Source organism: Nestor notabilis, unplaced genomic scaffold, assembly GCF_000696875.1.
Source record: "Nestor notabilis isolate BGI_N333 unplaced genomic scaffold, ASM69687v1 scaffold28941, whole genome shotgun sequence".
In the NCBI taxonomy this organism is placed as follows: domain Eukaryota; kingdom Metazoa; phylum Chordata; class Aves; order Psittaciformes; family Psittacidae; genus Nestor; species Nestor notabilis.
This window is the reverse complement of record NW_009915824.1, coordinates 23,607-35,986: the sequence shown is the minus strand read 5'-3', so window position 1 is coordinate 35,986 and position 12,380 is coordinate 23,607. Positions and strand designations below refer to the sequence as shown.

The window sequence follows — 12,380 nt, the reverse complement described above, 5'->3', positions numbered from 1 at the left end:
ATTTGGCAAGGAACCCCAGGGCACAGCTTCCCCCCTGTTTTGCAGAAGGAAAAGTGCTGGCCATAGAAGTTAAAGGGCTCACGAAGCCCACACTGAGGGAAAGGATAGAGACAATAACTAATCTGAGGGGATTGGTTTGAATGGCCAGTTAACTACAAGAATTGTGATTTGGGCACAATAATGAATGTGTGCTGTCAGTTACTCTGGGCCTGACCTTAAACCCCTCACTTAATACCACGTTCTCTGTAACGCAATCGTATAAGCTTGCAGTAACAGACCTGAGAGAAATGGGTAGCAAATGTTATCATCACAATTTGATTTTAAGTAAGAAAGATGAGCAATTGTGCTTTGGATTCTTCCCAACTAGTTAAGCTTGATATGTCACCAGCCAAATTCATTCATTATACCCCTTGGTTTTATGATATTAGAGTATTTTCTCTTCTACTATGCTATTCTCATCCCCACAGGCTTCCGTTATTCACAGTGGGTGCATGATGTGTTTTTGTTTGCACCTCATTCAGTTGAAGAATAAGTATCTGATTAAAATTTACCACTTGAAAATGAAATATTTTAAAACCTAAACCCACAAGTTTCCAGTTCTCAGTGGAAAATTATTTCAAGTTCACCAGATAAATTAGATTTTTATATTAAATAATTAGCCTCTTAATAAATTTAAATAATCCCTCTTGGAAAAGATTTTATTTTTATGTTCTTTATTCCACCAAAACTGCATTGCAGTTTTCCAGTCTTTATATCTACATTATTTGCAACTCTTTCCATAAGTGCCAGTACAAATGTAACTGATGACAATCCAGAATAGTCATACAAATGTTCCTGAAAGCAAGGTGCATTTCTGAGCAATTTTTTTTCTGATGTGCAATAATATATATGTATATATTAACAAAGCTTCATAATATAAAATATCTTCCATGGCAAGTAAAACTTCTCCACTTACAGCTTATTCAGATTTCAGTTACATAGACTTCTGCATTTCAAGTTAGTGCAAATAATGAAAGTAAGAGCCTGAGCAGAATGATGTAAATACAATGGAACAAGAAACAGCAAAATTTTACCAACTCCCTGCATATGGTTGAAACATTTAATCAGTATATCATTAGTATTCTTTATATACATTGTATTTAAATAATTGGCTTGTCTGAACTATAGGCAACAAATTTACAAATTAAAATAAAATAATGTTTCACACAAATATGGAATGTCCAACAAATATATGAAAATAAAAAGCATCTAGTAACAAAATGTAAATCAGAAAGGTAAAAGATGTCTTCTCTGTCTCGGAAGATTTCAAGGCACTTTCTTGGCAAATCAGAATTCTCTTCTTGGTAGAAAGTCTGCAAGAGAAAAGGACATGCCATTTTAGAACTAGTTTCAAAACACAGAGGCAGACCACTCAGTATAACTCTGTTTATAAATAACAGTTTCCTGTGGATTGCATAAATCTTAAGATTAACTCTGGAATGCCAGTGGCTCTTGCCCTTCAGCAAACACTAATGAGTTTTGCTGTGGCAAATCCTCAGCGCTGATGCTAAGAGGTTTACACATAGCGGTGCACAAAGCTGCATCTTACAAGGAAGTTTCCCATAGTTGTGACTATTTCTACATTCTGGACTTCGTCGAATGCTTTACTTCCATTTGCAAGTATCAGAATTCGAAAAATACAACCCAAAAAAGGTCTGAAGGCCGTGAAAGAGCGAGTAACCGCTAGGAAGTGCCTGTCCTGCACACCAGCCCCGGCAGCCGCTGCTCTGAGCATCCCGCACCCCGGCCCCGGCGGCCTTATCCATGGTCCTGAAACGTCCCGCGGCCGCGTCCCGGCCGCTCCCACTTCTCCCGCAAGAAAACTGGCTTTTCCCAGGCAATTTCATTTCTAACAGAAAAAGACCACGTCTCCTTTTTTTAACCGAGCACTTACAAGAGAGGGACGAAAATATTCGCATAATAGCATTGAGGTTCTTTTTTTTATGAGGAAAACACAGCCTATTTTAATACATGCAGGAGAAATACTTACAAATTGGTGTAAATTTTTTGAGTGGGAGAGCCTCATTCTTCAAGGCAGCTGAGACTCTCCAAGACTCTCTCAAATGTTAAAGCAAAGGTAAAATCCCTCACAGTAAACAGCAACTATGACCCTATCCTCTCCAAGCTAGTGTGAGGGTGGTGACAAAGACAGATCCTCTGTGCCACAAGATGGAGTAGAAGCAATCACAGAATCCTGATAGAAATGCAGTGTTATTGAGGCATGAACATATATAACTCCTGTGCTGCCCTGTCTGTTTGGAGAGAAGAAAGAGTGACTCCCGCCATCCTTCATCCTTCTCAGGAAATGTTGCCATTCCAAAAAGATATTGGATATAAGTAAACATGAAGGCCTGAGCTTGTCTTATTTCTAGTGGAAATTAGATGCTCTATCCATTTGATAAAGGAACAGGATGAGTGAGCACAGAGGCAGCTGGGAAACACTTGATCATAGCTCTACTTCTTCCTACAATGTTTCCTCTATTTTTAACAAAGTAGAGAGAAGAGAAAAACTTTAAGTGAACACATTACACACCAGCTGCTAACACTGCTTACCATCTAAACCCTCCCTTCCCCACCTGTCATCTTTGAGTGTATTTTTGACAGGCAAATTAGAACACCTGGATTTGCAAATCATAGCAACTTTCGATCCTTTTGTATTTTAAAGATGGAAGAATGAGATAGATGCTGTGGATATGAAGGCAGATCTTTGACTCACGTTCTTGAAAGAAAAGGAAAAAAAGTATTGGAACACCCAGAAATATTTCTGGAAACTCTGAGCCATGAACCCAGAGATGTGAAGGGATACAGATGAGGGACAAACACAGACTACATAGGTGAAATGCACAAAATGAGAAAGCTGAGGTTTGAAAGAGAACACTAACAAACAAACAGGAGTTTAGGCACCTCAAAAAAATATTTTAGAAAAGCGAACTGAGAAAAGGGTTCCTTTCTCAGTAAGGAAAGGTAAAGAAGATCCTGGCAAAGTAATGGTAGACCTACTCAGTCTCTGGTTCACTGTCCCCGATGCATTCAAAACCATCTGCAAGATGTGGAAGGCAAGAGACCAAACAGACTGAAAACAGTTAAGAAAAGGAGAAAGAAATTATGTCATTTCTTCTTAGAACTGAAATATTGCCATATTCTTCAAAGCACTTTCTAACAGCCACCAGAATGAATCCCACCTCCACTTGGAAATCAAATCAGCTAACACTGACTCATATCCTACTCTTCCTTTCTTATTCTTGATTAGTATGAATTGAAGTCTTGATGCAGGAAGAAATGACATACACAACTCCTCCAAACTCCAAGCTTGCAGTATTTATCAGGAGGAGGTAGTGAAAGGAAACCATCTTTGAAGAAATTTAAATAAATTAAATCACTGATTTTATATATTTCATTGGTCAGTAATAACCAGTGCTGTTTTTCAAATCACTGTTAGAACTGTAACTGTCTTATTGATATTCAAACAACTCAAGAAAATAGCACACTTGAAGATGCTCCTTCAGTGACAATGCTGTTTAATTAACACATTTAACATGCTATTCATAAACAAGAATAGACTAGTTCCTTCCACAGCCAGTTAGTTAAAGCCTTTAGCTTTGTCACATCTTCATGTTCAGTTTACTTTCATCACCATGAAGTGGTATTAAGGTTAGAGAAGTTCCCAGGAGATGATTTGGGAATGAAAAGTGGCCTAAAAGATGACCAGGTTATCAATGGCAGACCTGAGACCAAGATAGTTTTCTTCTTCCATGGATAACAAAGCCCTCTTTTGAAAGGCCTGAAATTAAGCGTTGATGAAGTCCTCACATATTTTTCTTTCACCAACCAAACTCCTTCTTGAAATTCTAAACAGTCAGAAGTCACCCAGTGCATAATTATGGACTATGGTGCCACAAGTGTGTAACTGTAGGAAATTACAGTGGTGCCTACAGAGGTATCTGTGCTTCCCTATATTTCTATGAGGAACCAGTCAGTCCTTACAGCAATGCCAGAACTGCATGTTGATGCACTCTGTTAGTACCACATTTATGTATGCATGCCTGATAAAAAGTGTGGAGTAAATCACTAGACCATTCAACAAATAAGAAAATGAGTGGGAAAAATTATACTTACACAGCAAACATCCTAGGATTGTGTACACAAAGGGCTCATTGCTAATCTCGTTAGCAACCTTGCACACCTTTTGTAATCTATAAAACAAAATCACCCACAGCAATAATGAATCTCAGTTGCCAGATACCCTCAAAAACCTGCATAAAATTAAATGTAGATTTTGTACTAGAATTTCAGGCACTCTACACAGTGAAACCATTCTCTGATGGAAATTCATTAAATGATGTGTGTAAGATGCAAAATTAGATTGTATTTTATCCTAGCCAGAGCTCTAGAGGAAATGTGAGTGATGGCAGCAATTAATTTTCTACCAGGTAGTTTCCTCCTAAGATGTAGAAGACCAGGTTCAACTTCCAAATTTACTTCACGGAATTTAACTCATTAACGGGGAAGCTATTCTAAGCAGCAGACTATAAGACAGTTTGAGGTCCGCCTCTTTCAAATGTGTTTAAACTTTATTTTCCACTTAGAATTAACATTGATGGGAATCCATATTTACCATGTCTTAAGTATATCTTCTAATCATCAGACTAGAGATAATAGTGTCCCACTTGCTATGTCTCTTTCTGGTGTTCTTGGTTCAAATGACCGCTTGGTTCAAATGGCCCCTGAGCCACTACTGTCCTTTCTGACAGAAAGACCTATTTGGTAACAAGAAATATTTAGGTGCAATTTTCTTCTCTTGCTTGGTAAGTGTTTTAATAAAACTTAATAGAAATGATGACCAACAGCAAGAGATTGAATGCTAACCTGGGTTCAGGTCTTCAGGGAATGTTTATACAGAATATAACCATGTCAGCAGGGGAAAAAATAATTCATCCTCAGACATCCTACAGTGACTAAGATGTCCCTGAAAGAAAATACCAAACCCCTCTAAAGAGACAGGAAAAGATCTTGGCTATGATCAGCCTTGATAGTTCTTCTAAGCCTGAGTGCTGGATAAGGTGGAGACAGTTGTGAGAATTTAGCTCTCCTTTTCAGATCAGCAGAACATTTCAGGTTGAATGAATCTCATATTGTCTGCTTTGAGTTTGGCTGATGTAAAGCATTATAAGGTATTTCAATTACTACTTACAGGCTGGTGTTGAGCAGTCCCTTGTGTTGTGATATAGTCGATGAAAGTGCTTGCTACACTCTGACGAAAATGTGACTGGCCCTGTTCGAAAGTAAGCGTGAGTTAATCATAAGCTTTCCATGTCACTGCTTTGCAGCTTCAATTAATGTTCAATCTTTTTTTGGCTAAAATTATATCTAGACTTTTCCTATACCTTAAATCATTATGATGCAACTCAAGTATAACAATGCTACTGAAATAACAGAAAGTAATACTATTGCTATGCTATTATGCTTATGATCTGAATAACAGAAAAGTGGCCCTTGAAAATGATGGACTGACTGAGCCTTGAAATTCCAAAATTAACCGTAAAATTTCTTACATGGTGAAAAACAGAACAGTACCACTACAGGAGAGTTTAATTTGCTCGGTAGACATCAGTAGTCTAATTCAAAAGGAATAATGTAGATGGAATTATTTCTAAAGATATATAATTGCAACATTTTAAGCAAATAGGAGTTTCTAAGCCCTGGAAAGATGAAGTAGTTGCATGTATTAATGCTTCTAATTTGCACACAGATGGTTTATGGAGTTCTTAATATACAATGTGGGTGTTGAGGAAAAAAAAAAGAAAATAGCTGAGTAACATCTAGAACTTGATCTCCTGTTAGAACAGTCCTAAGAAGAAAGAGTTCAGGCATGCACAGGGCAGCACGTCAATGTCTGGGTCAGGCAAATTCCTGTGTGCCCAGGATGTTTTGTGCTGTGTCTTTGTCCTGTGCTCCCTTCTTTGGATATACAGTGTCATCTGTCTGTGTTAATATCTGATAAGACTATATAGCTATTGGTCTCTAAAACATGACTCAAAGGTAACGAATTGCCAAAGAGCCCTTCCATAGTTGCTGATGGTCCCAGGAAGGTATTACTGATGGCATCCAAGTTAAAAAGGAGAGAAAAAATGTACTATTTGCACCATGTAACCTGCTTAGCAACTTCACCACTGTTAGAATGAGTTTCCTGTGATTTGGACAGAAAACACTGACATAAATCAGCACTAACTGAACAAGACTAAATTGAATTTGCATCCTCTAAATTCAGCATAAATAGGAACTCTGAGTAAGAGCTTGTTTAAAGCAAAGCTACAAAAAGATCCATACCAAGCACTCTGTGTTAATTAATTTTCCTGTCAGAAGAAGACAGCAAGCTTTTCTGGGCAAAAATTATTTATTTCACAACTTAAAAGGTAGGTTATCAGCCTGGTAAAACATACCAAGCCAATTCTCTCTGGGTAATGGAGCCAAATGACCACAAGCTCGAGAAAAGATTCCTCTCTATGACAATCAACACACTTGAACATGAGATGTATTTTACAGTAGGATGTGGATTTCATGAGATTTTTCACCCACAAATAAGCTTTTCAACAAACTCACAAAGCAGCCTTTGCAACTTTGAACTAGAAGATTGTTGCCATTTTTTATCTGAGGGAGCAATTAGGCTTAAGAAAAAGTATGTATCTTGAAATTACCCAGGATATATGGAGATAACATTAGCTTTTGTCACTAAGCAAATTCTGTGTCCCTTCAGATAATATATAGTGTTCTCGCTCTCTTTCATGACATCAAAAATAGGCTGTTAATTTTATTTGTGCCTTACAGAGCACTCCGTGTCAGCTGGCTTTTCAAGCTGAATTGATAGATAGCTTTATGACTCACAACATTATTTATGATTTTTCCTATAGTTGAGGACTGTTACATGTGGTTCTTATTTGGCTTTAAAATGTGTCTACTATTCTTGGCATACTAAAAGTGTACAATAATTTTCCTAACCCTGAAACTGTAAAGATAATGTACTGTAAAGATAATGTTGATTTCCCCTTCTCTGCTTTTTCACAACTTCATTAGTTTAGGATGTTCTAACTCTTGAGCTAGTAAGGACTATAACTGAACAGTTTACTTAACTAAGGTTGATCGATAGAAAAAGGATTGTAGGATTACAGTTTGAACAGAATAAAGAAAGTTAGGCTGTATTTTAAGAAAACACCTACAGATTACAGGATCTAATAAAGCTGTGAATAAGAGGCAGAAGAACCCATCACTGAAGATCTTAAGAGCATATTAAAAAAAAAACAAAAAAAAAAGAAAGGCAAAAAGATGTAGGCAGAAATTCTGAGCCAACAAAGAAGTAACCCGTGAGAATTCTGGAATGAATCTGCTTTACTTATTCATTGCAGATAATGTTAGTCAAATAATTTCAGCAATTTTGATGCCAACTACTCACGCAGAAAAGGAATATTAATTTAATGAATGGCTCCAGGCCTTCAAGTATTTTTTGCTCTTTATTCTTTTGTATGATTTAGTGTTCTCGAAACTGTAAAACTCATGGTTGTTTTTCACTGCTGTTTTTGAGTAATGAAACTTGTTCTGTATTCATTATTTAGCTTCCCCAGATTCTTATGTTGAGCTTTTTATGGTAGCTGAGCAGTTTGCAAAGTTACAAATGAAAAGGAAATGGATTAAGAACTAATATAAGCAAATCTTTCTTGTCTGTCCTCCCCAGTAGAGGAATTTTCAGTATTTCTGTGCTACATAGGATAGCATAGTTGGAATCTATACATTGTTTTCATTTCTTTCTCATATGGACTGGGAATTGTAAACTTCATACATACTCTTGTTTACTACAAGAGTGAAAGGGCTAGCTGAGTATGGCACGTTTCCTGAAAATGCTGTTAGGCTGCAGCTGGCAGAAAGATCAGTAGAGCTGTGCTTATCCTACAGGTTTGAGGACACCTCCCTCATGCAAAAGAGACAAAAAGTTCATTTCTTTCTTGACAAGGACTGTCTGAAATTTCCAGCAAAGAGGAAATGCATAATTATTCCCAATTCTCTTTTTCATGCTCCAACTGCCACCCAGTTCTCTAGTTTCTAGGTTCAGTAATCCCAATAATGTTGAAAATCATCAACAGATTTGCAGTGTCATATTTTGAGACCTTCACTTTTCTGAATTACATAACATTTGGAAGTGGAGAGTAAAGAACCAGTGCAAACATCTTGCTGTTGACAACAATCTTTACATATATTCAAAGGGTACAGTATTTTTTCCAGTAGCTAGAGAGTCCCAAAGATAAGTGCATTATTTAACTCCAAGTCAGTTTTCAAGTAAGTGCTTGACTGTAATCATAATAAACTTTCACATTTGAAATAGCTAATTATTTCTCTGTTTAATTTACACTGATTAAAATAAGTATCCACATCCACATCATACAAAAGAAGACGAAAAGTGTTTCCCTGATGAAGTGAAAATTCAAATGGCCACATAGGTCTGTTTCTGAAAGACATGTGCAGTCCAATGAGAAGTTTTACAATTAATGAACGTGAAAATAGATACATCAAGTAACAATAGGACGATAAAAACAAACCAATAAGATTTACCTTACCATGTTTTGAAAGTTATTTTAAGCTAGATTATTCAAAGAGAGACTCAAATCTCAATTTAATTAGGGTTCTTTAAAAAATTCTAGTCCTAAAATATACACTTTAACTTCACAAATGTTAAACTTGGTGCAGAACCTCAAAAAAGCTAATGTGACCCTTGCGGCTACTTAGAATATGCATATATAGGAAAATTAAGAGCAAGCAGCTGCCTTACCTGTAAAATGTTTTATGAACTTGTCTTTTAGACTGGAATCTCTTGGAAAAATTTCTGAGGAGAGAAGAAGAAAAAAAATATATTTGTGTAGTATAGAAATTACAGTAAAAGCCCTGAAAGCATAATATGCCAAGATGTCTGCCGTCAAGAGGCCAAACAGCTTCCCATATTAACGATGAAATTAATTGGGGGAGGGTGGAGGGGGGGCTGGTGTTGTTAACAACATTGTGAAATGTTTCAGGCAATTCACAGATTAATACCAAATGGTCATCCTACAACACACTATCTGAAATCATTTCTGCACATCTTAGGTTCTGAGTTCAGCTGTAATTTTAGAAAGACCACAAACAATATAGATACATCATCATGTTATAACAAGTATTTGAGTACCTGAACAAAATATGTACAATTGCAAACCAAATACCGTATTTTGGGTTTTGAAATGCCAAGAACTTGAACAGTAAAGTCTCCTACAGAGCAGCTAAGATAGATAAAGGCCCTGCATATTTTCATTGTGCTATTAGTCAAAAAGTAGTACTCCTGTGAAAACTGCTGTGAATTTTAAAAGATTCCCTTCCCATATATGGTACTTTTTCCAAAAGTACAAAAGAAAATACAAGTCTTGTAACAGCCAAAGGAATCCGTCAGAACAGAACTGGAGCTAACAGAAAAAATCTATACTTTTTTTTGTAATGGCATGCTGCCTCTGGCTTACAGCAGAAACTTTTGATGCAAGTAAATATATTCAAAACTAGTTCAGTTCCCCTCAGTATCATAAATTTTCCACTGAAAAAGTGGAAATATGTAAAAAATTACTGAGTAACTGCAGTTATTACTTCAGAAAGTAACTATGTAACAGCTGCATGTTATGTTAAATTAAAAACAAATACCTTTCTTAACATGATTAACTTGTAGCATTAGGACTTGCAGATAAACATATTTATTCACTAAAAATATTTCCTTACCACTAATGTAATTTTAAATCATTTAATTCTACTTTTTTTTTTTTATTATTATTATTCCAGTTAATTCCCTATCTGAAATAACATTTAGATCAGAAGGGAGCAAGTTCCCATTCATACTATAAGAAGGTGTTGATTATCTGCCAAAATAAATTCTAACCATAGGCTTTAGGCAGTTTCTCAGAGGTCACATAAGTGTATTTGCAGGCTGGGATTTTAATCTAAAATACTGTTAAGCTAAAAGACTCACTGCAACTCAGCCAGGTTAGGGGACCTAAGTTAGTTAAGATTCCTTGAAAAATCTCAGTTTTAACTAATTTGTTTCCTTACTGCGAATGAAATACCACCCCTTCTCCATCAAACTTAGAATTTTACTGACATGAAATGTCAGGTAGTTTAAAATTACACAAAATGAAGCATATGAAAAGCCAAAATCGTGAAACAATCTGTGTGAGTTTTGATGAGATGCCTCAAGTGGACCAGTACTGATGAATAACTGAAGTCGGATGAAGGTTGGGCTAGCCATTCTTGCTCTGACAAAGAACATTTAGACCCAGGTCCTTTCAAAGTCTATAGAATTTGCTATGAGAACAGTAGCTGCCTTTTGCTCCATAAAATTATTTAGGAAAAGTCTGTAGTAAAGTATACAGTCAAAACACCACACCTAAATGCACAGAAGGTAAAACAGGATAATGCATTTGATACTCAGGCAAGGAGCTAGGCATTGCAAACATAAAATTGCAGCTGCAGTTGTATTAGTAAGCATGAGAAGGAATGCTGCAGGGTCTGCTTCCCACGAGTAGCCTACATCAGCCCAAGGTTCACACCAGCCTGGCTACCCCTGTCCCAATAGGGAAAACTAGGTCAGTTGTGTGTTAGAAAGTGGCTGAATGATATTGACTGCATGCCTGCTCCTCCCCTGCTGTGGCTGCCATTCCTCTGGGCAGCAATCAGCTTTTCAACATGTGCCCACGTTTCAGCTTTCTTCAAGTGTTCATTTTCTTAATAATACAGTGCATTTGCTTGATCAAACACAATCAGTGAGCCCCTAGTCCTCCACAAAGACAACCTAAGCTCATTTGTATAAAAATCACGGGGAGCACAGGTTACTGGAACACTTCTGTCCATTGGCTCTAACAGCAGGGGCAACTCTGACTGAACTATGAATTGCCAACACAAGCACAGTAATTTTCTTCCGTCTTCCAGCAGCATAGCCAAGCCCTCCTATCTGTACACTCCAACTGTGAGGCTGAAGTCTCAAAGGACTTAGTATTTCAATCAAACTAATGAACATCTCTTTTGCATAGAATATGTATCACTGACTTCCGACCAGATCACACTGCATCCAACAGCAGGATCTCAAATCTATACAGGATGCTTTTATACAGTGGAAGATCATCATGACAAAAGCTCTATGCTAGCTTTCCCTTGGCTTCTAACAAGCTCTTAGATACTGGAGTCATATTTCATGTGCTATCTATCACTTATTAAGACAGGTAGCTTAATATCCATTCTCACAATGTACGCTCACATCCTCACAATGCAAGTTAAATTCCTTTGACGTATTAATTTCACAAAGGAAACGCAGAAATGTGAATATAATAAGATAGATTGGCAAAGCATTACTGAAATTAAAACACTTTATAAAGTCACGCTGGGCAAAACCACAAAAGAGTTTATTCAATCCATTCTTGCCTCAGGACTGTGTTATGAAAACTAGCAAAATGCAGACAGTATGTAACCAATGGGATACAGTAACTCATTGGTTTTAATCAGCTGGGAGAATATTTGGACTGTAACAGGCTTACAAAATCTGCATTGCTCCAGAGAGAGTACACCCAAGATAAAAGGCACTTGTGCTATCAATCCTGGCTTCATCCTCAGTATAATTTAAGTTTATAAACATGAATAATATTAGTTTCTTAATTTTTCTTCTTATGGTTTCTTTCTTTTTTACATTAGGACCTTTATGTCTGTCTTTAGGTAACTACTCATCTGGGGCAAAATGATGCCCATCTTACACCCCTTCCACAGACAGCAACAGCCACAGACAACTACTAAATGGTGCTAGGACTGATATGCTACTCGATCTTCTATTTAAATATTAAGAATATTTATGGCAAAATCACAAAATCAGAGAATCATAGAAAAGTTAGGGTTGGAAAGGACCTTAAGATCATCTAGTTCTAACCCCCCTGCCGTGTGCAGGGACACCACACACTAGACAATGTCACCCAAGGCTCTTGTCCAATCTAGGGACAAGACAAATTTAGTTTTCCAGCTCTGCTTGTCAGAAAGAATGGTTAAGTTTATATTGCAAAGTTGGTTCTAAACCATCCATACTGTTAATTTTCTCAATTTGTGACACTTCACAGGTCTCATTCAGGTAAAAGGGGGCTAGATCTGTCTGAGTTTTATCCCATGCTGAGATAAGTGAGATGATGGTGGCCTTCTATGATGGGGCTACGGAACTGATGGACAGCGGCAGAGCAGTTGACGTCATCTACCTGGACTTGTGCAAAGCGTTCGACACTGTCTCACACAACATCTTTGTCTCTAAATTG

General features: G+C 37.1%; 1 protein-coding gene across 1 annotated transcript; it reads right to left on the bottom strand.

Moving 5' to 3' along the window:
- Positions 1-708: 708 nt before the first annotated feature.
- Positions 709-8,967, bottom strand: FAM150A (family with sequence similarity 150, member A; the record flags this gene model as incomplete). Its single annotated transcript, XM_010024305.1, has 4 exons — positions 709-1,352; positions 4,156-4,232; positions 5,231-5,311; positions 8,855-8,967. Coding segments are annotated over 3 exons (259 nt in total), but the record flags the coding sequence as incomplete, so codon positions are not given.
- Between the last annotated feature and the right edge of the window lie 3,413 nt (positions 8,968-12,380).